Genomic DNA, 25,431 nt, shown 5'->3' on the forward strand with positions numbered 1-25,431 from the left:
TTACATTTCAACCAACGCTACAACACTGACCTTTACATTTCAACCAACACTACAACACTGATCTTTACATTTCAACCAACGCTACAACACTGACATTTACATTTCAACCAACACTACAACACTGACCTTTACATTTCAACCAACACTACAACACTGACCTTTACATTTCAACCAACACTACAACACTGACCTTTACATTTCAACCAACACTACAACACTGACCTTTACATTTCAACCAACACTACAACACTGACCTTTACATTTCAACCAACACTACAACACTGACCTTTACATTTCAACCAACACTACAACACTGACCTTTACATTTCAACCAACACTACAACACTGACCTTTACATTTCAACCAACGCTACAACACTACAACACTGACATTTACATTTCAACCAACACTACAACACTGACCTTTACATTTCAACCAACACTACAACACTGACCTTTACATTTCAACCAACACTACAACACTGACCTTTACATTTCAACCAACGCTACAACACTGACCTTTACATTTCAACCAACACTACAACACTGACCTTTACATTTCAACCAACGCTACAACACTGACCTTTACATTTCAACCAACACTACAACACTGACCTTTACATTTCAACCAACACTACAACACTGACCTTCACATTTCAACCAACACTACAACACTGACCTTTACATTTCAACCAACGCTACAACACTACAACACTGACATTTACATTTCAACCAACACTACAACACTGACCTTTACATTTCAACCAACACTACAACACTGACCTTTACATTTCAACCAACACTACAACACTGACCTTTACATTTCAACCAACACTACAACACTGACCTTTACATTTCAACCAACGCTACAACACTGAGTTTTACATTTCAACCAACACTACAACACTGACCTTTACATTTCAACCAACACTACAACACTGACCTTTACATTTCAACCAACACTACAACACTGACCTTTACATTTCAACCAACACTACAACACTGACCTTTACATTTCAACCAACGCTACAACACTACAACACTGACATTTACATTTCAACCAACACTACAACACTGACCTTTACATTTCAACCAACACTACAACACTGACCTTTACATTTCAACCAACACTACAACACTGACCTTTACATTTCAACCAACACTACAACACTGACCTTTACATTTCAACCAACACTACAACACTGACCTTCATTGCTATGGATTGAATCATTCATTTATGTAGATGTATGTGTCACTCTGATGCTTAGTGTGCTTAGCAGGTTATAGACATGTCGGGTCACATCCCTTTTCACGGGGCTGGATAAACATTCAGTGGTGCTTCAACACAGACCGTTATTGGTTTAGTCAAAGTTTTTCGATCATCCAAACCAGTCAGGTCTCTTTCCCAAGAGCACCACACCCATGTTCAGTGGTGCAAATATTCCCTCCCTTGCACCTATGTTACGAGAATTAAGTTCATAAACCAATTCAATTAAACTACTCAGTCTGCTGATCAGGATTTGTAAGATACTGATCGAAATGAAACAGACAGAGGCCCAGCTAAAATAGTCAATAGGGTTTATTCACTAGAGTGCGCTGGTCTGTTGTACAAAACAATTCATTTTATACTGGCTTCTCACGCACACACATTCGCACAAACATACGCACCCACATTCACACTAACATTAGCACACAATGTTCTGCTACCCAGCCAACAAAGATTAGGGGATTCTTCAAGATCGGGAGACCGAGACCCTGGGAAGTAATCTCAGTGGCCCCAGCCAAGGAGACCGAGACCCTGGGAAGTAATCTCAGTGGCCCCAGCCAAGGAGACCGAGACCCTGGGAAGTAATCTCAGTGGCCCCAGCCAAGGAGACCGAGACCCTGGGAAGTAATCTCAGTGGCCCCAGCCAAGGAGACCGAGACCCTGGGAAGTAATCTCAGTGGCCCCAGCCAAGGTCGGCAGCGAATCTTGCTCAGACAGTCTGTTTTTAAGATACTATTATAGACATATTGTACAGACTATGGTTATACGTGATTCTAACCAATTTCATACGATTATATGGCTTCAGGGTAGATATGGCTTCAGGGTGGAATATTCTAGTCATTCATATAAATTCCATCAACAACCTATCACATTGGGTTGCACATTTCTCTGATTTAAACAGCCTTCACTTCTTTGGTCTTCTACATATTTATATTATCACCATTGAATCACAGCATTAACAATTTATACAACTTGTGAGAAATATTCCATATATAATGTTTAAGAGCTTTATAAGAATCTCCATATAGAATGTTTATAAGAGTTTGAGTTTATTTTATTTTTACAGGGACAGTGCACATTAATCAACTTTTCAGTAAAAGTGCCGGTTTCAACCGCAGTTCCTTGGCAGGTTATTAAAAACAATTACAATACAGACAATCAATGAGCAGTGAGCACACGCAGAGCAACATAGCACAAGCAAGACATAGCATGCAGACAGAGCAACATAGGACAAGCAAGACATAGCAACAGGACAAGCAAGACATAGCAACATAGGACAAGCAAGACATAGCAACATAGGACAAGCAAGACATAGCATGCAGACAGAGCAACATAGCACAAGCAAGACATAGCATGCAGACAGAGAAACATAGGACAAGCAAGACGTAGCATACAGACAGAGCAACATAGCACAAGCAAGACATAGCATGCAGACAGAGAAACATAGCACAAGCAAGACGTAGCATACAGACAGAGCAACATAGCACAAGCAAGACATAGCATGCAGACAGAGCAACATAGGACAAGCAAGACATAGCACAAAAAGCAACAAGACAAAACCCATAAAAGCAACACAGTGTTTCTACACCTCACAAGCTACAGACAACATGGAAAGCGGCAATAGACAGCTAGGGATTATGTTCACAAATCTGATTGACCTTTAGCCATGTCTTCATGTTTTTTGTGAAAGTGTGATAGGTGGTGCAGTTATGTGTGTCTGATGGCAGTGTATTCCAGACATGGGAAGCTCTCACAGAGAAAGCGGATTTACTAAAGGTGCTTTTCCTTATGGGAACTATACAGTCACCTCTCATGGCAGACCTTGTGGATCTGCTGCCATATGTTTGGGTTTTCTGTTTAACAAAAATACTGAGTGGAGGGGGAGCCAGGCCATTTAGGAAATTGAATACAATACATGTGTCTGTGTATTGCACAAGATTTCTCCTACTCAGGAGCTCATGCTTTCTGAGGATGTAACAGTGATGATGGCTATTGGGCTTCCTATCAAGCACATTGAGAGCCTGTTTGTAGACAGACTGAATAGGTTTTAATGTTGTACAGCAAGCTTGGGCCCAACTAGTCAAGCAGTATGTTAAGTGGGGGAGTATCATAGATTTGAAGTACCGTTTTGCTACCTCTGTAGTTAAACAATTTCGTGTAAATCGGAAATTAGCTAGGTTGAATTTGATTATTTGAATGACCTTTTTCACCTGCTTTTTAAAAGAGAGGTTGGAATCAAGTATGATGTCAAGGTACTTAAAATCAGATACCACCTTGAGCTTCTGCCCTGATATATAGACATCTGGCTCAGTTGCACCAGTTGCCCTCTTTGTGAAGAACATGCAGACAGTTTTTTTCACATTGAGATGCAAACACGAGTCACTGAGCCACTTTGTAACCTGGACCATTACAGTAGTGAGTTCTTGTGCAGCTTGTTGTTTGCTCTTTGCATGCACATATATCACTGTATCATCTGCATACATTTGAACTTCAGACCCAGTACAGACAGAAGGCAGATCATTAATGTTCAGGCTGAACAGAAGGGGCTCCAGTATTGACCCTTGGGGCACGCCCACATCATAGCTAAGAGTTGGCGACAGCTCATTGCTCACTCTGACACACTGAGTTCTGCCTTCAACGTATGATTTCATCCATCTCAAGGCATCGGGGGAAAAGTTGAACTTGGACAATTTTGTGAAGAGAATCTCATGGTTAACAGTATCAAAAGCCTTCATTAGGTCCAGAAACACAGCCCCAACAATGCGCCCTTTGTCCATCTTTGACTTCACATTTTCCAGAAGAAAGCAGTTGGCTGTTTCTGTGGAGTGTTTTGCTCTGAAGCCAAACTGCATGGAGTGTAATGTGAAGGGGCTGTTGTTGAGGTGGGCAATTAATTAGTACTCAAACAGCACTCATGAGCCCCTCCTTTATAGTATAATCCTCAAATCAGTTTCTAAAGACGGTTGACATCTAGTGGAAGCCTAAGGAAGTGAAAAATGACCCCATAGATGTAACGGATGTGAAACGGCTAGCTTAGTTAGCGTGGGCGCTAAATAGCGTTTCAATCAGTGACGTCACTTGCTCTGAGACCTTGAAGTAGTAGTTCCCCTTGCTCTGCAAGGGCCGCGGCTTTTGTGGAGCGATGGGTAACGATGCTTCGAGGGTGACTGTTGATGTGTGCAGAAGGTCCCTGGTTCGCGCCCGGGTATGGGCGATGGACGGTCTAAACTTGTACTGTTACATAGACACCTACAAGCCTCAAGAGTTCCCACTTCCTGGTTGGATTTTTCTCAGGTTTTCGCCTGCCATATGAGTTCTGTTATACTCACAGACATCATTCAAACAGTTTTAGAAACTTCAGAGTGTTTTCTATCCAATACTACTACTAATATGCATATATTAGCATCTGGGACAGAGTAGCAGGCAATTTACTTTGGGCACCTTATTTATCCAAGCTATTCAATACTCACCAAGAAGTTTTAAGCCCCAGCTGTCAGAGCAGCTCACAGATCACTGCACCTGTACATAGCCCATCTGTAAACAGGCCATTTATCTACCTCATCCCCATACTGCATTTATTTATTTATCTTGCTCCTTTGCACCCCAGTATCTCTACTTGCACAATCATCTTCTGCACCACTACCATTCCAGTGTTTAATTGCTATATTGTAATTATTTCGCCACCATGGCCTATTTATTGCCTTACCTCCCTTATCCTACCTCATTTGCACATACTGTATTTAGACTTTTTCTACTGTATTATTGACTATATGTTTATTTACTCCATGTGTATAGACTTGTTTCTACTGTATTATTGACTGTATGTTTGTTTTACTACATGTGTAACTCTGTGTTGTTGTATGTGTCGAACTACTGTGCTTTATCTTGACCAGGTAGCAGATGTAAATGAGAACTTGTTCTCAACTAGCCTACCTGGTTAAATAAAGGTGAAATAAAAAATAATAGATATTCCAGTAACCCCAAATCACCCTCTCTCCTATTTGTACAGGAAGACCATTGTAGCTATCCCTGCAAAATGTTGTTTCTCTTTATTACTTCCCAATTATGGCATAACAACTGAGCTTGATTCCATTAGAGAACTAGCTAATGAAGAAGAAAGAATGGGGAATGCTACTGCCACTGCTGTGGAAGCATTGACTGCTGAACTTGTAGCTACACGTACCAGGGTCTTACAAAATAGATTGGCTTTGGATTTTCCCCTAGTGGATAAGGGGTGGGGTTTGTGCAGTGGTGGGGGCAGAGTGTTGTACTTACATCCTGTATTCCTCCATTGTGGTTGCTAAGTCTGTTGCCATTATCAGACAGGTGGAAGCTACTGTAAACAGGGGAGATAATTAGTGGGGTTGGGATCTGTTTGCATGGGTGAAAACTAACCTGGGGAACATTGGAACACTCCTAAACCTCGTTGAAGTCCTTGTCCTTTTTCTGCCTCTTCTCACGCCCGAGGATCTTGGCGAGGAGAGAGTGGTCTGTTCTCACACCTGAGGACCTTGGTGAGGAGATAGTGGTCTGTTCTCATGCCTGAGGATCTTGGTGATGAGATAGTGGTCTGATCTCATGTCTGAGGACCTTGGTGAGGAGATAGTGGTCTGATCTCATGCCCGAGGACCTTGGTGAGGAGATTGTGGTCTGTCCTTCTGCCTGAGGACCTTGGTGAGGAGATTGTGGTTTGTCCTTCTGCCTGAGGACCTTGGAGAGGAGATTGTGTGAAACAGCAGTATCTCCTCCCCACCAGATGGTCATGTGACCACAGAAGTCAACTTGAATGACCTGACAGAGCTCACCACTGTTTCACCCTTTATTGAGGATCAAAATATCCTATTGGAGATGCTAGTTCCTACTGCCCTCTAAATGACCCCGATTCCTATGAACCCCCTTTATCCCCAGATTGTGATTATTACATGATCTTTTAGGAGTTCCATTCCATTCCACCCCTTTTTGTGTAAAATGCAATTTTCCCAGAAATCAGAAGGTTTTCAATTCTGTCTGGCAACAGCTCAGATATATTATGCCTGGTGATGCCTATGGTTTCCATGCCATCAAAGGGGGAATTGCGGTGGCAGAATTTGGGGTGAGCTGTTGTAACTTCTCAAGGGATATGTTCCGTGTTGGACAGTGATGTTCTGTCTTTCATAGACTCCTTATATGTCTGCACCCTGACACAAGGCCATTGTTGTTCAAGGAACTGTTGATGTATTAAGAACTGTTGTGTAACAATATGATTGTATTATAACCTCACACTATATCAGAGACATGGAACCATTTACTCATCAAGTTCTTCCCTGTGAAATCCCAGGTAGAGCTCCCTGCAGCTGCTTGTATTAAGGACTGTTCTATTAAACAGTTAAATAGTCTCTGCCTTCATATTATGATCTAATTGTTCACATAGTAGGACCCTACTTTAGACCTGGTCAGAAGCACCGTAGTGCACTACTTAGGGAATAGGGAACCATTTGGAACAGAGCCAGTTATTCCCCTGAACATCTTTCTCTTCCTCATCTGGTTTCTTTAACAGCCCTTCACTCCTCCACTCTTCCTCCCCCCCTTTCATTCTGTTCGATCAGCCACACCACTAGCTCACCTCCACACAATCCATTTACAAATTAAAGACACACAGTGGAATAAATAACACCATAATTTGCAAATGAATTCATTAAATATCCTACAATGTGATTTTCTGGATTTTTTTCCCTCATTTTGTCTGTCATAGTTGAAGTGTACCTATGATGAAAATTACAGGCCTCTCTCATCTTTTTAAGTGGGAGAACTTGCACAATTGGTGGCTGACTAAATACTTTTTTCCCCCACTGTAGGTCCCTCCATAATGACAATCTAAATAGCCTACCTACAACTGGTAAATAGGTGTCTCCATAATCACAATCTAATAGTCTACCTACAACTGGTAAATAGATCCCTCCATAATGACAATCTAAATAGTCTACCTACAACTGGTAAATAGTTCCCTCCACAATGACATTTTAAATAGCCTACCTACAACTGGTAGAAAGTTCTTACAGTGTGTGAGTGCTGCTCTCGTTCATCTCGCTCACTTGACTCAGCCAATAGCTGTTGTGCTCTCTCAACCCCCCCCCCCCCCCCCCCCCCCCCCCCCACGGCCCTCCCCACCACTCAGTCAGCAACAGCCTGCCTCACTGCTTTACAGTCAGCAGCAGGTCACAGTGAAATATATATTTTTGAAGAGAAATGTCATGGTGGCCGAGGTGCAACTTAGAAATAGCTCAAAATTCTGCAGCCAATACCCTTTCAAAGTAGCCCAATTTTGCGAGACAACAGCAAATATGGCAACACTGCACAGGTACTGTTGCCTACCTTCACCACCTTGGGGCGGCCCATCAGGAAGCCCAGGACTAAGAAGGTAAGTTAATGTCATAAGTGTACACACATGTAAAGTATGATTTGACATGCAAAGTATGATTTGACATGTAAAGTATGATTTGACATGCAAAGTATGATTTGACATGTAAAGTATGATTTGACATGTAAAGAATGATTTGACTCGTAAAGTATGTTGAGACATGTAAAGTATAATTTGACATGCAAAGTATGATTTGACTTGTAAAGTATGTTTTGACATGTAAAGTATGCTTTGACATGTAAAGTATGATTTGACATGTAAAGTATGAGTTGTGCCTGTATAATCAGATTTGTAGTTCCAATTTTTTTTTGCAAACATGTAACTTATTTGATGTGTGAATAAATACAACACTTGCAAACATGTGACTTGATATGTAAACAAATCGAATACGATTTTGCGACTGGTGAATCTTCTTCTGTGAATCGAAACTACATTGTGTCAAATCTGTTTTGGCACTAATTTAGCAATTAACCTGTGATAAGAATTTGAGGTATAAAGTGGTCACTGTTCCAGGGACTTCACCGGATAGAAAAGGTATGAGTGGGCATAACATTTCTAGCTGAGGAACAATTTTAGGGTGCAGTTGCAAAAAAAACACATAAAAACATAACAAATTATATTTAGCCATGCGATGTAGCTATTTTGAATAATTTTGTAATTAATCAAGCTATTTATATCTTTTTGGGGATGGTTTCCAATGAACAAGCTTGCTATCGAAAAGTTACAGCGTGTCTAGCTAACATTTGTTAGCTATCATCTTCATAGCTAGCAGCATGGAGTCAAGACATAACCAAACTGTTGCTGAGATACTGGATGTTGAGACTTCCAAGGAGAAAAGAGGCATTGCTGAAACTCATTCCTATGCTTTCCCTGAGACAGCTACAGGACAACGTCCTCACGGCTAAAATCCAAGAGAGTGCAGATGACATCATGGACTTGAAAAATAACACTGTCAGCATTGTTAACCTGAAGAAAGGGATTGGTTTCAATGCTGAAGAAGTAAATGAAACAGCAGAACACAACATTGAAAACTGCAAAGCAGGAGAAGAAACTCACTGAAATGGAGTCAAGGGTTAACGAGATTTACTCGTACAGTCGGAGATGGAATCTTTGAATTGACTGAATTTCAGAAAGATCTGACGGGAACATCAAAGCAAAAGTGAAATACATTTGCAGAACAATAGTCATGGAGGAGGAGCGAAATATTGTTACATGCTCTCTGGATGTAGTGCACCGCCTGGGTAGGCTGAGAGATGGGGAGAACTACCAGCCACCACCACCAGTGATCATGAGATTCATATAGTCACTGTGATAGTAATTTTCTATAATTATTCTATTAATGCCAGGGGAATCCGTAATATTTTGTATTGTAAGTGTAAGAGTGCCGACATTTATTTAATTCAAGAAACTCGTGCCTGATCCACAGATGTGTTTTGAAAGTGTTAATGGGGGAATGATTATTGGCTTTCATTTTGGTGCCAAACGGTCAGAAGGTGTCACTACTTTAAAAAGCAACTTTAAGGGTCATATGCAGTGCCTTGCGAAAGTATTCACCCCCTTTGGCATTTTTCCTATTTTGTTGCCTTACAACCTGGAATTAAAATAGATTTTTTGGGGGGGTTTGTATCATTTGATTTACACAACATGCCTACCCCTCTGAAGATTATATTTTTTATTGTGAAACAAACAAGAAATAAGACAAAAAAACAGAACTTGAGCGTGCATAGCTATTTACCTCCCCCCAAGTCAATACTCAATACTTTGTAGAACCACCTTTTTCAGCAATTGCAGCTGCAAGTCTCTTGGGATATGTCTCTATAAACTTGGCACATCTAGCCACTGGGATTTTTGCCCATTCTTCAGGGCAAAACTGCTCCAGCTCCTTCAAGTTGGATGTGTTCCTGCTGGTGTACAGCAATCTTTAAGTCATACCACAGATTCTCAATTGGATTGAGGTCTGGGCTTTGACTAGGCAATTCCAATACATTTAAATATTTCCCCTTAAATTAAACCACTCAAGTGTTGCTTTAGCAGTATGCTTGGGGTCATTGTCCTTCTGGAAGGTGAACCTCCGCCCCAGCTTAAATCTCTGGAAGACAAACAGGTTTCCTTCAAGAATTTCCCTGCATTTAGCTCCATCCATCATTCCTTCAATTCTGACCAGTTTCCCAGTCCCTGCCGATGAAAAACATCCCCACAGCATGATGGTGTTCTCGGGGTGATGTGGGGTGTTGGGTTTGTGCCAGACAGGGCGTTTTCCTTGATGTCCAAAAAGCTACATTTTTTTTCTCATCTGACCAGAGTACCTTCTTCCGTATGTTTGGGGAGTCTCCCACATGCCTTTTGGTGAACACCAAAACTTGTTTGCAAATTTTTTTCTTTAAGCAATAGCTTTTTTCCGGCCACTCTTCCGTAAAGATCAGCTCCGTGGAGTGTACGGCTTAAAGTGGTCCTACGGACAGAATCTCCAATCTCCGCTGTGGAGCTTTGCAGCTCCCTCAGGGTTATCTTTGGCCTCTTTGTTGCCTCTCTGATTTAATGCCCTCCTTGCCTGGTCTGTGAGTTTTGGTGGGCTGCCCTCTCTTGGCAGGTTTGTGGTGCCATATTCTTTCCATTTTTAATAATGGATTTAATGGTGCTCTGTGGGATGTTCAAAGTTTCTGATATTTTTTTAGAACCCAATCCTCATCGGTACTTCTCCACAACTTTGTCCCTGACCTGTTTGGCGAGTTCCTTGGTCTTCATGGTGCCGCTTGCTTGGTGGTGCACCTTTCTTAGTGGTGTTGCAGACTCTGGGTTATTTCAGAACAGGTGTATATATACTGAAATCATGTGACAGATCACGTGACACTTACATTGCACAAGGGTGGACTTTATGTAATTAATTATGTGACTTCTAAAGGTAATTGGTTGCACCAGATCTTATTTAGGGACTTCATGGCAAAGGGGGAGAATACATATGCACCCACCACTTTTCCATTTTTCAATTTTTTAAACAAGGAACATTTTTAATTTCACTTCCCAAATGTGGACTATTTTGTGTATGTCCATTACATGAAATCCAAATAAAAATATTTTTAATTTACAAGTTGTAATGCAACAAAATAGGAAAAATGGCAAAAAAAAGGCACTGATATGTGCCTTTTGCTAATTGCTTGTGTAAAATGGTGACACTTGAATCTCATGTAAAAGAGTGTCTATATAAGAGCGCTGTTGTTCCTGAATCATTGGTCTCTCTACCATGCACCCTGAGTGACCAGCCTCATGTCTCCACATCTTAATAAAGCCGTTGTTCCTAAATCATTGGTCTCTCTACCATGTACCCTGAGTGACCAACCTCATGTCTCCACATCTTAACAGCTGTTGTTCCTGAATCATTGGTCTCTCTACCATGCACCCTGAGTGACCAGCCTCATGTCTCCACATCTTAACAGCTGTTGTTCCTGAATCATTGGTCTCTCTACCATGTACCCTGAGTGACCAGCCTCATGTCTCCTCATCTTAACAGCTGTTGTTCCTGAATCATTGGTCTCTCTACCATGCACCCTGAGTGACCAGCCTCATGTCTCCACATCTTAACAGCTGTTGTTCCTGAATCATTGGTCTCTCTACCATGCACCCTGAGTGACCAGCCTCATGTCTCCACATCTTAACAGCTGTTGTTCCTGAATCATTGGTCTCTCTTCCATGTACCCTGAGTGACCAGCCTCATGTCTCCACATCTTAATAAAGCAGCTGTTCCTAAATCATTGGTCTCTCTACCATGTACCCTGAGTGACCAACCTCATGTCTCCACATCTTAACAGCTGTTGTTCCTGAATCATTGGTCTCTCTACCATGCACCCTGAGTGACCAGCCTCATGTCTCCACATCTTAACAGCTGTTGTTCCTGAATCATTGGTCTCTCTACCATGTACCCTGAGTGACCAGCCTCATGTCTCCTCATCTTAACAGCTGTTGTTCCTGAATCATTGGTCTCTCTACCATGTACCCTGAGTGACCAGCCTCATGTCTCCTCATCTTAACAGCTGTTGTTCCTGAATCATTGGTCTCTCTACCATGCACCCTGAGTGACCAGCCTCATGTCTCCTCATCTTAACAGCTGTTGTTCCTGAATCATTGGTCTCTCTACCATGTACCCTGAGTGACCAGCCTCATGTCTCCTCATCTTAACAGCTGTTGTTCCTGAATCATTGGTCTCTCTACCATGCACCCTGAGTGATGGTTGACCTCATGTCTCCATATCTTAATAATAAAGCTGTTGTTGAAAGAATCTTCAGTCTCTCCCCTTTCTGGTTAGAATTTCCACTACACATTTTCATGCCTCTGTGTGCAGTTTTTAAGAGATTTCCCAGTGATTATGCTCTGAGGAGAGATAGGTATTTTATTTAGCATTTTGAAATGCTTTTGAAAGTGTTTTGTGAAACATTTATTTTTAGTAAAACTCCAGGATATTTTCCTATTTAAACCAATCCTTTGCCTCCAGTGTCCTGGTCAGGCCCTGAAAACACCAAACAGACAGAGTATTCTACTATCAGGGATGAGAAGAATTTACTACATACAAATAGAAAATACCATAAAGATCAAAATATCAAAATAAACTACTAAATACTTGTATTTTGTGATGTATATAATTACATGTAAGGTATTTCATTTTTTATACAAAATATATTTGGAGGTATCCGGCCTGAACAGCCACAACCGTCTCAGTAACGGTTACAAGTCACTCTGGAGAAGATAAATGACTGAAATGGAAATGTATATGTAACGCTCGTTGGAAGAAGTGGACCAAGGTGCAGCGTGGTACGTGTTCATGATACTTTATTTAATCTGAACACCAAACAAAAGAACGTCACGTTCTGAAGGCTACACAGTGCTAACAAAAAACAACATCCCACAACCTAAGGTGGCAAAACAGGCTGCCTAAGTCTGATTCCCAATCAGAGACAACAATAGACAGCTGTCCCTGACTGAGAACCATACCCGGCCAAAACAGAAAAATAACATAGAATTAAAGAACATAGAATGCCCACCCAAATCACACCCTGACCAAACCAAATAGAGACATAAAAAGGCTCTCTAAGGTCAGGGCGTGACAGTACCCCCCCCCAAAGGTGCGGACTCCGGCCGCAAAACCTGAACCTATAGGGGAGGGTCTGGGTGGGCATCTATCCGCGGTGGCGGCTCTGGTGCGGGACATAGACCCCGCTCCACCTCTGGCTCACCCCACTTTGGTGGCGCCTCTGGTCCGGGGACCCTCGTCGCCGACCCCGGACCGGGGACCCTCGCTGCGTGCCACCTTGGGGTCTGTAGTACTATCAGACTGTTGATACCAATGTTGTCATTTAGCAGACAGTCTTATCACACCATAGTACTATCAGACTGTTGATACCAATGTTGTCATTTACCAGACACTCTTATCACACCATAGTACTATCAGACTGCTGATACCAATGCAGGGTGAAAGGTGGCCACAAGCTGTGAACTGCTCTAAAAAATTGTATAGAAAAGTATTTAGTGTTTAGAAAATACAAAAATACATTGGAGTATAGTTCAGCCCAGTATGATTTATAAGACAAGATACTCAGAAGCAATTCAAATACGTATTTCAAATACATGTAACATAAATACTGACTATCTCTGCCTACTACCCAACAATCTGTTTTACTTCCTTATCAAAGAAACCACACGCCCTCTACATACTGAGAACACAGTCAAGTAGGAAGCCACTCCCTGTCCTCTGGTGTAGAGTTCCATGAAACAGAAAGTCATCTTTGACACTGAACAGAAAGTAATCTTCGACACTGCCATTGCTTAACCTACGGGAGAGAGCACTAAAATGGCTGACAATCAGGAACTGTTCTGTTGCTCCATCTGTCTGGATCTACTGAAGGATCCGGTGACTACTGCCTGTGGACACAGTTACTGTACGGGCTGTATTAAAGAAAGCTGGGATCAGGATCGTCTGAAAGGTGTCTACAGCTGTCCACAGTGCAGACAGACCTTTACCCCAAGACCTGTACTGAAGAGAAACATCGTGCTGGCTGAAGTGGTGGAGAAACTGAAGAAGACAGGACTCCAGGCTGCTCCCCCTCCTGCTCTGTGCTATGCTGGACCTGGAGATGTGGCGTGTGATTTCTGCACTGGGGCCAGAAAGCAGAAAGCCCTCATGTCCTGTCTGGTGTGTCTGGCCTCTTACTGTGAGACTCACATCCAACCTCACTATGAATTTCCTGCTTTCAAGAAGCACAAGCTGGTCAAAGCCACCGCACAACTACAGGAGAAGATCTGCTCTCATCATGACAAACTACTGGAGGTTTACTGTCGTACCGATAAGCAGTGTATCTGTCTGCTGTGTACAATGGATGAACATAAAGGCCATGATACAGTGTCAGCTGCAGCAGAGAGGACTGAGAAACAGGTAAGACCAGAACAACTTGATGGTGACTGTTTGATAAACAAAGAATTAAAGATACAGTAGGAACTAAGACTGTTCGAATGTGAGATAATTCAAATGAAATCGATCCACGGCAGAACAAATATGAACACAAACCTTGATTATATAGATATGTTAACCCAGATTCTCCAAATGTATCATCATTTTCTAAAGTCAAACACCATTATCATTTGTTATTAAACCCCCAATCAGCTCCCCTAATTTGTGTCATGTTAAAATGATAATAATTCACATAGCAACATAATATAATTTCACACAAACACTTCCACTTTAATCTCTATCTTCTATGTGCCATATGTCACATGACTATACTATTGAGCTACTGGACAAATAAAATTTGATATCTCATTGAAGAGTGATTCTCCACAGAGGCAGCTGGGGATGAGCCAGCAGAAGGTCCAGCAGAGATTCCAGGAGAGAGAGAAGGAGCTGAAAGAGCTCCAACAGGCTGTGGAGTCTCTCAAGGTGAGTGTTGTTGACCAGAGGAGACACACCATTTCACCTGTCTCCTCCAGTCAAAGAGAGAGAGAGGGGCCCCTCTTCAATCCCACTGACCACACTATGTCTGGACCCCTTTCAGAGAATAGACTGCTTAATATAACCAACAGGATATGAACCCATATGAGCCCAGGTCTACTGGAGAAACCAACGTCTTGACCATTACACAAAGAGGACATTCCCAATTGGGCCGACACTGTTTTTAAAGTCGCAGGCGGGGCTACCTCATCACATAACCTTGAGTAACCATGACCGACTCCTGTCCCCTATACATTAACATGGAGTTCTCTCTCTCTCTCTCTCTCTCTCTCTCAATTCAAAGGGCTTTATTTCCATGGGAAACATATGTTTACATTGCCAAAGCAAGATAAATAGATAATATATATAAGTGAAATAAACAATCATGAACAGTAAGCCTTACACTAAAAAAGTTTAAAAGTAATAGAGACATTTCAAATGTTATAATTCAAGTGCAAACAGAGTTTGCCGTGCACCCGACCGAGTTCTGGAGGTGAAATGGAAATGAATGAGGGAGAGTTGAGTGAGGTAGAAGGTGTGGTGAAGACCTCAGAACCAGAGCCTAGCATCAATGAACATGATAAAGAAGATTCTGGTGCAGTAGGAGTTACATTGTTGGAGAAAGTGGATTCATACCTTTTGGCAGATCCATTTGTGGTTTCAGGGTGGGTGGTAAAGGAGTTTGGTGCAGTTGAATCAGTGAAGGTAACCTAGGTAACCTGTAGTGGAATTCTGATATTTGTTTGTTTCTTCTGACCAGAGGGAGTGGGCGCTCCGTGTCACGTAACTTGGGTCAAGATCTGTTTCTTGCTTTGCTCTCAGGAACAGGACACTATTGAAATGAATGATTTCTGGGGTAGCGTTAAGTGTGGAGGTGGAGCAATTGATGGTGGGCGTGGTGAAACAGAGGAGTCACTGTCAGTCCTTTTGAGTTTTGAGTCTTTACCCGACAAAGTCATGTTAGGATATATCAGTTATCCTGTTAGAGTCTTTGTGCCGAAACCACTGCGCTGTTTCAAATCAAATCAAAGTTTATTTGTCACGTGCACCGAATACAACAGGTGTCGACCTTACAGTGAAATGCTTACTTACGAGCCCCTAACTAACAGTGCAGTTTTAAAAAATATGGATAAGAATAAGAGATAACAGTAACAAGTAAAAAAGAGCAGCAGTAAAAAATAACAATATATACAGGGGGGTGTCGGTACAGAGTCAATGTGCGGGGGCACCGGTCAGTTGAAGTTGTATGTACATGTAGGTAGAGTTAATTAAAGTGACTATGCATTGATGACAACAGAGAGTGGCAGTGGTGTGGAGAGGGGAGGGGAAGGGCAATGTGAATAGTCTGGGTAGCCATTTGACTAGATGTTCAGGAGTCTTATGGCTTAGGGGTAGAAGCTGGTTATAAGCCTCTTTGACCTAGAATTGGCTCTCCAGGACCGCTTGCCGTGTGGTAGCAGATAGTATGTACATGTAGGTATGGTTAAAGTGACTATTTATATATGATAAAAAGAGAGTAGCGGTAGCGTAAAAGAGGGGTTGTCGGGTGGTGGGTGGTGGGTGGCGGGTGGCGGGACACAATGCAGATAGTCCGGGTAGCCAATGTGCAGGGCACCGGTTAGTCGGGCTAATTGAGGTAGTATGTACATGGATGTATTGTTAAAGTGCTTCGGTACCGCTTGCCACGTGGTAGTAGAGAGAGCGATCTTTGACTGGGGTGACTAGGGTCATTAACAATTCTTAGGGCCTTCCTCTGACACCGCCTGGTGTAAAGGTCCTGGATGGCAGGCAGCTTAGCCCCAGTGATGCACTGGGCCTTGCGGTCGGAGGCCGAGCATTTGCCGTACCAGGCAGTGATGCAACCGGTCAGGATGCTCTTGATGTTGCAGCTGTAGAACCTTTTGAGGATATGGAGAGAGTGATCACACTGTTGTCTGGAACAGCTGATGCTGTCATACATGCCTAGTGTTGCTTGCCTCGAAAAGAGCATAGAAGTGATTTAACTCGTCTGGTATGCTCGTGTCACTGGGCAACACGCGGCTGTGCTTCCCTTTGTAGTCCGCAATAGGTTGCAAGCCCTGCCACATAAGATGAGCGTCGGAGCCGATGTGGTATGATTCAATATTAGCCCTGTATTGACGCTTTGCCTGTTTGGTGGTTCGTCGGAGGGCATAGCGGGATTTCTTATAAGCTTCCGGGTTAGAGTTCCGCACCTTGGACGCGTCAGCTCTACCCTTTAGCTCAGTGCGAATGTTGTCTGTAATCCATGGCTTCTGGTTGGGGTATGTATGTACAGTCACTGTGGGGACGACGTCCTCAATGCACTTATTGAAAAAGTAAATGACTGATGTGGTGTACTCCTCAATGCCATCGGGAGAATTCCTGAACATGTTCCAGTCTGTGATAACAAACCAGTCCTGTAGTTTAGCATCTGCTTCAAATGGCCACTTTTAAATTGATCTAGTCACTGGTGCTTCCTGCTTTAATTTTTGCAGGAGGATAGAATTGTGGTCAGATTGACCAAATGGTGGGCGAGGGATAGCCTTGTACATGTCTCTGTGTGTGGAGTACAGGTGATCTAGACTTTTTATCCCTCTGGATGCACATTTAACATGTTGATAGAAATGAGGTAGAACTGATTTAAGTTTCCTCGCATTAAAGTTTAGCCCACTAGGAGCACCGCCTCTGGGTGAGTGGTTTCCTGTTTGCTATTTTCTTATACAGCTGACTGAGTGCGGTCTTAGTGCCAGCATCCGTCTGGGGTGGAAAATAAACAGCCACGAAAAGTATAGATGAAAACTATCTTTGCAAATAGTGTGGTCTGCAGTTTGTCATAAGATACTCTGCTTCAAATTAAGCGAAATAAAACACATAATAGCACCATTGGTCGGGCGCCCGTAAAACTGCTGCCATTTCTTCCGGCGCCATTTTAGGTGCAGCGTTTATGGTCATGTTGCTGCAGTTTGTAGCTGGGAGATTCCAATATGTGGGAAGTGTGCAGGAGGGCGGGCGGGCCATTTGTGCTCAAGGCGGGCGGGCCATTTACTTAGTTAAACTTGAAAGGGAATACAATTCTCTCACCTCAAAGGTTTAACATCACATTACATCATTTCACAAATAGTTTCATCTTTACTCATTCATTTTATACAAGAATTAGATGTAAACCTCATAATTGAGAAATGTACACATTCAGATATATAGTTGTGTGTTTCCTGTCCTCTCTGAGGTCACCAAATGAAACACACTCATCATACCCGTCAATACCCGACAATTCCCACATTCTTATGAGTGGATTTTTTTTTTCAAATTCCCATTTTGGGGATTTAGGAGTTCGCCATGTGAAATCCGTTGTTCTCTCTGTGTCTCTCTTTCTGCATGACCAGGGGTAGAGAGTCTCCGCCAGGAATTTATGTCCTGAGATAACAGAACCTGGGTGTAGGAGAGAGTGAGAGAGAGGGCGAAGCCATGATCTATACCCAGAAAGGGCCACGTCATGATACCTACTATTGGAGGTATAATGAATTGAGTGAATGGGTGTAATAGTGAGTTTCTGCACATTTGGGTGTGTTTGGGTGTTTGAGCTTTAAAACAAGATATAATTGTTATTAATGTTCCACTGGGTAGAGGTGAAGCCAAATGTAAGATCAGAGCCATTTCGATAGATGTGTAGCAGAAGAGATGGTACTCTGAGCACAAGGGACGGCATTTATATGCCCTCCAAAAGAAAGGTCGGTGGACCAAGATTCATAGGTCAGATTAGGAAGGAAGAGATGATGTTTACTCGATTGTGTTTAGGACATTGTACATTGAACTGGTCATTACATCTGGTTGGCAGCATGTGGATGGTTTGTGTCTGGAGGGGATTGTCAATGAAACGGTGGAGCATGTGTTGTTATATTGTTGTAAGTATGTTGAAGAGAGGGAAAGATTGAAGTGTAGGGTCATTGAGTTTGGACGGGGTTGGGGGGGTTTGGAAGGGATTTGGGGGATGGGGGAGGGTCTATTAGAAGTTAGTAGGGCTCTTTTTTAGTTTCTCAGAAGTACTGAGTAGGGTAGGAGGATTTATAAATGTTGTCAAAAACCGTGATTGAACACACTCCAGCACAGTAGGTGGCGCCATGCACCTTTAATGTTTGTTTGCAGTCCGCCATTATACCATAGAAGAAGAAGAAGTTGTGTGAGGGTTACTATTCCTTTTTATTTGTGTATTTATTTTATTTTATTTTTGTATTTTATTTTGTGGTTCATGAGGAGGGTTACTATTCTTTTTTTGTTTGGTTCTTGCGTATTTTCCTAATTTATTTTCTCATGTTTGAGGGATTGTTTATTGGTTTCTACTGTTTATCGGTTAGAGTTGAGGGGGGAGTAGGGGAAGTTTGTTTGGGCGGCGTGATGGCTTCAACCGAGTGGAGAAGAAACGCTGTCTCTTCGGGTCCATTCTGGAGAATGTTGTGGACGAATTGTTGATCATGGTCGGCGAACAGGTGGGAGCTGAACATATACACTCTGTATCCAGAATGAACAAGGCGGTGGTTGTGGTAATGAAAAGGTGAGTCTTGTTGTTCTTTCGACACTAATCTGCCTCTGTTTATTACGTCCAAACAGATTCACAAGGAGTTGGTTTGTTTTGGTAAATTTGCAAGTGGTTTTTGTGTGCTCTCGTCTACGTGCCAAGTGCAATCCGTTAAACATGTTGTCTCTTTTTGTAGGCAAGTGTTTGTTTCTTACAAACTTCAAGGTAAAGCAGGGGGAGGGGTGGTACCCAGGGTTTGCTAGCACAGATAGTTTTCAGGGTTTTGAGTGTCGTGGAAATTTCCTGTATTACCAAATCATGAGAGAGCAAACCACACACAAGTCAGAGTTATATCATAACGTCCATATTTAATTATATACGCTTCACCATAGCCCTGTGACTCTCAGATCAATTCAGTGTCCATAAATGAATTCTCTGAGAATGCTTACAAAACAATTCTTAGTATCATTTATAGCCAAGACACACCCCTCTCAACTCACATGACAAATAACAGATCTTAGGAACATTACAAAGGAAGACTTTAATTGAGAGAGGAGTATCCCATAGCCAGACAGCATTAGCTATAAATTATCGTTCAGTTTGGTCTCCTTAAACAAAGTTCCTATCTCGTTCTTGGTACTACTTAGGACCAAAACATTACCTCATCCAATGGCATATATCAATTGTCAATTCTAGATACTCCCATCTCAAATACAACCCTCCTGGACAAGATCAGAAAAGACAGTGAGCCTCCTAGGCCATATACTAAATCAAGATAAGGGCAACCTCAGAGGGGACATGTAATAGTTACAGACACATTCCCATAAGAAGACAAGCCTGACCTCTCCCCTCTCTGGGGCCCAAGTAACTTTACCCACATAAGCATACTTATGAAAATGGATAAAACATCTTATTTATCAATGTTACCTAAATAATTCTGATTCTGCCACAACATGAGTGTGGGCCACATGGGGCATAATGCAATTGCAGACAAGCGCTACCAGCCGGCTAGGACTAGGCTGGACACATGCCATTTTTAATGACTTTTTCTGATAAAACTAGTTCATTGCATCCGCCATGGAGCCTAGTTTAATTTTATTACCATATTTATCAGTTTCACTCTGCCAGCTCCTACTAGTTGTTTTGAAAAAACAGGCCTAATTTTAGGTCATGTTTCACCCTGCCAGCTCCTATTAGTTGTTTTGAAAGAACAGGCCTTATTTTAGATCATATTTCACCCTGCCAGCTCCTATTAGTTGTATTGAAAAAATAGGCCTTATTTTAGGTGATGTCTCACCCTGCCCAGCTACTTGGTGAGGAAGCTCACTGTTCACCTGGTTACACGTTGTATAGATGCTCAGTATTAGCAATGGTTGCCTTTCAAGTTTCGTGAATAAGGTATGTAGTACCCACAGAAGACCACATGGAGGAGCAAGAGAGCTATACCCTGAACCTAACAATCAATCAATCAAATGTATTTATAAAGTCAGTTTTACATCAGCAGATGTCACAAAGTGCTGTACAGAAACTCTAACTCTAAGTACCTATTTTAGCCTAATCCCTAATTCTAGGGTAGGGTAGCCTAGAACATATTTAGAAACAATTTTTGTAATAATATTATGTTAGTAAATACCATTAGAGTACTAAATAGGATTAATTATTTTGACATTATACAACCCTCTTGGTTAGTAAATTTACCTCAACAGCCTCGGAATAGAAAAGACGATGCATCTTCCAGCCCAACAATAAATGACATCTTGCAACCCTCACGGTTAGTAAATGTACCTCAACATGCCCCTCTCTTGTGGGAGAAGGCAGAGTGCTCGCTGCCGCTGACGGCACAAGCTTTTGGCAGGGCTTGTTGAGTTGGATACTTGTGAGAGAAGGCAGAGCGGCTCGATGCTGGTTGATGAATTTGACAATGAGTGTACTAGGAAAATACATTTTTGTTGTCCCGAGGTGACTGACTTAATGTTCAGGCTTATTGATAATCGTTTTAGTAATAAAGTATGACTTCAAAACATGAGCATAAAACAGGTAATATTAAACATCATTATACTACTTCACAGTAATCTGTCAAATGCTTTTTCAGTTCTTCTTCTTGCGTTAGCAGTGTGGAAGGGGACAGAACAAAGCACAGACAGGAGTTTTCCTGTGAGGGGGAGAGGTGTATCTAGGGGAGAACTAAACTAAACTTCTGAAATGTCATTCTTGGTCTTAAGCTGCCATCTATTGGAATTATTTAGCAACTGCAGTAGTACTGAATAAAGTGTATATCCTTACTAAAGTAGTAATTACTCAGAATTACAAAATATAAAATGTTCTAGTTCATTATATCACTATCATGCATAAAATAACAATTTCTAGCATAATAATGAAACTGACATAAACCAAAAACACCATACATTTAATTATATTTAAAAAAATACCAGTCAAAAGTTTTGACACCTACTCATTCCACAGTTTTCCTTTATTTTTTACTTTGTAGAATAATATTTGTATTTCTTTATTTTTATTGAACCTATATTTAACTAGGAAAGTCGGTTAAGAACAAATTGTTATTTACAATGACGGCCTACCCAGGTGTCGTGTCTTTGGCTATGCAGGATTAAGTGATATGACATGCTCTTCTATAAAATCATTTCTCTGTAATTAATATTACCCGATTGATCTAATCATGTAAATGTAATTAACTAGAAAGTCAGGGCACCAGGAAATAATATTTATAGAGCTGTTATCTTCTGAATAAACTCTTAAAGACCTAGTAATATTTTACATCAATAGCAGTCAATATTAATCGTCACCTTATTTCAGTCTCACCTGAAAGTTGTAAATTCTTGGTTTTCTTCACAAACCCTGGCTAACAAGTTGAATCAGCAATACAACATTGGGTTTAATTATTTATTTACTAAATACCTAACTAATCACACAGAATTACGTATACACAGAATGAATCATACCTTGATTACAAATGATGTCATAAAGGAAAATGTTCCTAGCGGAGGGAACAGATATGACAGCTGGTTACACAAAAGAAAAAGGGCTGGGTTTGAGTGAAAGAGCGGGAAGACTGAGGAACAAAGGGAGAAGCGATGTCACTATCGGGCCGTAGGCAGCTACTCTATCGTAAATACAGAATCTTATGCATTCTAAATTACCGCCCATTTGGAAAAGGAAAATGCAATAAATATTTACTCTGAGCTGCGCTTCAATAGGTTGGTGGTAGATGGAAGGCTGTGTTTCCCAACAGAGTCCTTTGTCCTTTGAAGAGTGTCTCTGGTGGTGAACGGGATACGTTGTAGTGTTGTCCTTATGTGGTAGACGGGATACTCTGTATGTCCTCTCCTAGCCCACATTTATGCGGCCGCTGCTAACTCAACGGCTAGGAGGTATCACTTCTGTAGCAAATAAGAGCTCAAAGTTCATACCATTCGCAACCAAAGCTCACGCTGAGGTTGGCTTCATTCTGTAGTTATTATCTGAATCCTTCTGACATCGGACCGTCATCTTAATGTACAGGAGGTTACAGGAGGTTACATTTTCGTCAAGGGCTTATATAGTGGAGGGAGAAGGGTGTGTTTCATAGTTTATAACCCGTGTCTCTTCACAGGGACGGGCCACTGATTGAGCAGAGCTCTAATCTTATGAAAACCCAATTCTCTCATTTGGAAGCTAAAATAATAAGCTAACTATAATGTGTAGACTTTCCCAGATACAGTTTATCTCGTCCTGTCATCAGTCAAAATGTCTCAGATGACAGCCGAACTGACATCATACTCATTAAGTACCAACGGATATTTTTAACTGGTTCCATTACCGAAATATGGTTCCTTTCCCTCCACTTGTTTGATGTTCCCAGACTCTCTGTTTAACAAAGGCTATTCAAGAGTCCCTCTGTAGAGTCAGAGAGAGAGGGAAGGGAGAAAGGTATTTATGGGGGGGTCATAAACCTTACCCACAGGCCAACATCATGACACAGGCCAAACTTGGACTATGCTGGGCCAATTGTGTGCTGCCTTATGGGACTCCCAATCAGGCCTTCATGAGTTTTACAAATTATCAATATTGTTAAGATGTTTCAGGAGGTATGGGGGCTCAGGGGGGCTGTCTGTACGGCTGGAGAGGAGGGGTTGGATGTACGGTTGGAATGTGGTGCTGGATGGTGTATTATACTGTGGTGTTGGGTACTCTATAATGTGATTGTGTGGAGGTTGAGGTGGCACACAATGTGTTATTAGGAGGGGGTGGTGTTAGTGTAATGAGGATGGCTCATATAAGTAAGATAAGTCAGTCTCTGTCTCTCTCTCTCTCTTAACAGCACTCTGCACAGGCAGCAGTGGAGGACAGTGATAATATATTTACTGAGCTGATCTGCTCCATTGAGAGAAGGCGCTCTGAGGTGAAGAAGCTGATCAGAGCCCAAGAGAAGGCTCAAGTGAGTCAAGCTGAAGGACTCCTGGAGCAACTAAAGCAGGAGATAGCTGAGCTGAGGAAGAGAAGCACTGAGCTGGAGAAGCTCTCACACATAGAGGATCACATCCATTTCCTCCAGGTAACTAAACTGCCTTGATACATGAGATATGAACTTTTAACTCAACGTGACACTCAATAATTTGGTTCTGTTCTCTCTCTGTCTCTCTCTCTCTGTTCCTCTCTCTATCTCTCTCTCTCTCTCTCTCTCTCTCTCTCTCTCTCTCTGTCTCCAGAGTTATCAGTCTCTCTCCAGTATCAGTATATCTTCAGACTTACCCAGCATCGTTGTCAGTCCTCTTCAGTACTTTGGAGATGTGAGTAAGACTGTGTCTGAACTGAGAGAGAAACTAGAAGACTTCCTTAAAGGAGAATGGAACAAGATCTCCACTACAGGTGTGTTGAAAATAATAAGAACATCAACTTTAGACCATTGAAAGTTCCCTACTAGTCATATACATGTGGAATATGGTCTGATGATAACATTCCCTCTCTCTGTCAATGTGTTTGTGTGTCTGTAGTGAATATAGTGGATGTTGTACTGCCTCCAGAGCCCAAGACCAGAGAACAGTTGTTACAATGTGAGTCTCTTTATTGTGAAGTAACTAACAGTCTCTTTTTTACTGATACTCCTAACAATCCCTCTAGAAATATATAGCAATAGTAGATCTAATCAAAGACTGGGTATTTATCTGGCTCCTCATATTTCTCTGATTTGATTTCTGCTGTGCTCTTATCAAAGACAGGGTAGATACAGTATCTGACTTAACTTTTGTTCTAACTCCCCTCATTGGTCTCTGCTCTTCTCCCAGATTCCTGTCAGCTCACACTGGACCCAAAAACAGTATACACACGCCTCTCTCTGTCTGAAGGGAACAGAAAGGTAACCTATACAGGCCAACCCCAACCATATCCTGACCATCCGGACAGATTCACCAACCATTGTCAGGTTCTGTGTAGAGAGGGTCTGTCTGGACACTGTTACTGGGAGGTGGAGTGGAGTGGGGATGTTGATACAGCAGTCTCCTATAAAGATGTCAGCAGAACAGAGAGAGATGGTGGATTTGGAGACAATAAAAAGTCCTGGAGTTTAGAGTGCTCTAGTGGTGGTTATTGTTTCATACACAATAATGTTGTGACTAAAGTATCAGGCCCTCAGTCCTCCAGAGTAGGAGTGTACCTGGATCACAAGGCAGGTACTCTGTCCTTCTACAGTGTCTCTGACACAATGACCCTCCTCCACAGAGTCCAGACCACATTCACTCAGTCCCTCTATCCTGGGTTTTATCTCTATAGTTATAATGATACTGCTGAGCTGGTTAAACTGTAGTAGGGTCCACATAGATACTAGTCATGCTGGTGGTGATGGTCCCCAGATATAGCCCCGGATGTGATGATTCATTCTGCTCTGATCTTCAGAAGATGTTATGTATTCATATTTCATAAATTGCATTGTTCATTTCCATTAATCATGATGTATGGTGTTGATGTATATTGTTGGTCATTCAGAACCATTATTTTTTCTCAATTGGGTTTGATAACAAGTTCAAACAGCTGCCATTAATACAGGTAACGAGTGGAGGACAGAGGAGCCTCTTAAAGAACAAGTTACAGGTCTGTGAGAGCCAGAAATCTTGCCTTTTTGTAGGTGACCAAATACCTATTTTCCACCACAATTTGCAAATAAATGCATTAAAAATCCTACAATGTGATTTTCTGGATTTTTTTTCTCATTTTGTCTGTCACAGTTGTACCTATGATGACAATTACAGGCCTCTCTCATCTTTTCAAGTGGGAGAACTTGCACAATTG

General features: G+C 41.9%; 1 protein-coding gene across 2 annotated transcripts; it reads left to right on the top strand.

Moving 5' to 3' along the window:
* Positions 1 to 7,463: 7,463 nt before the first annotated feature.
* LOC139406387 (tripartite motif-containing protein 16-like) lies at positions 7,464 to 25,321 on the top strand. 2 transcript variants are annotated; one of them, XM_071148927.1, is made up of 7 exons: positions 7,464 to 7,663; positions 13,345 to 14,084; positions 14,490 to 14,585; positions 23,468 to 23,701; positions 23,856 to 24,015; positions 24,141 to 24,200; positions 24,432 to 25,321. In XM_071148927.1, the coding sequence occupies exons 2-7, from the start codon at positions 13,503 to 13,505 to the stop codon at positions 24,947 to 24,949; spliced, it is 1,650 nt and encodes a 549-aa protein (XP_071005028.1). In that variant the 5' UTR covers positions 7,464 to 7,663; positions 13,345 to 13,502; the 3' UTR covers positions 24,950 to 25,321. The 2 variants fall into 2 exon arrangements, with proteins under 2 accessions (XP_071005028.1, XP_071005029.1); XM_071148928.1 differs by lacking the exon at positions 7,464 to 7,663 and having other exon boundaries at positions 13,469 to 14,084; positions 14,496 to 14,585.
* The last annotated feature ends 110 nt before the right edge of the window (positions 25,322 to 25,431 follow it).

The sequence above is a fragment of the Oncorhynchus clarkii genome, chromosome 4, assembly GCF_045791955.1.
Source record: "Oncorhynchus clarkii lewisi isolate Uvic-CL-2024 chromosome 4, UVic_Ocla_1.0, whole genome shotgun sequence".
NCBI lineage: Eukaryota > Metazoa > Chordata > Actinopteri > Salmoniformes > Salmonidae > Oncorhynchus > Oncorhynchus clarkii.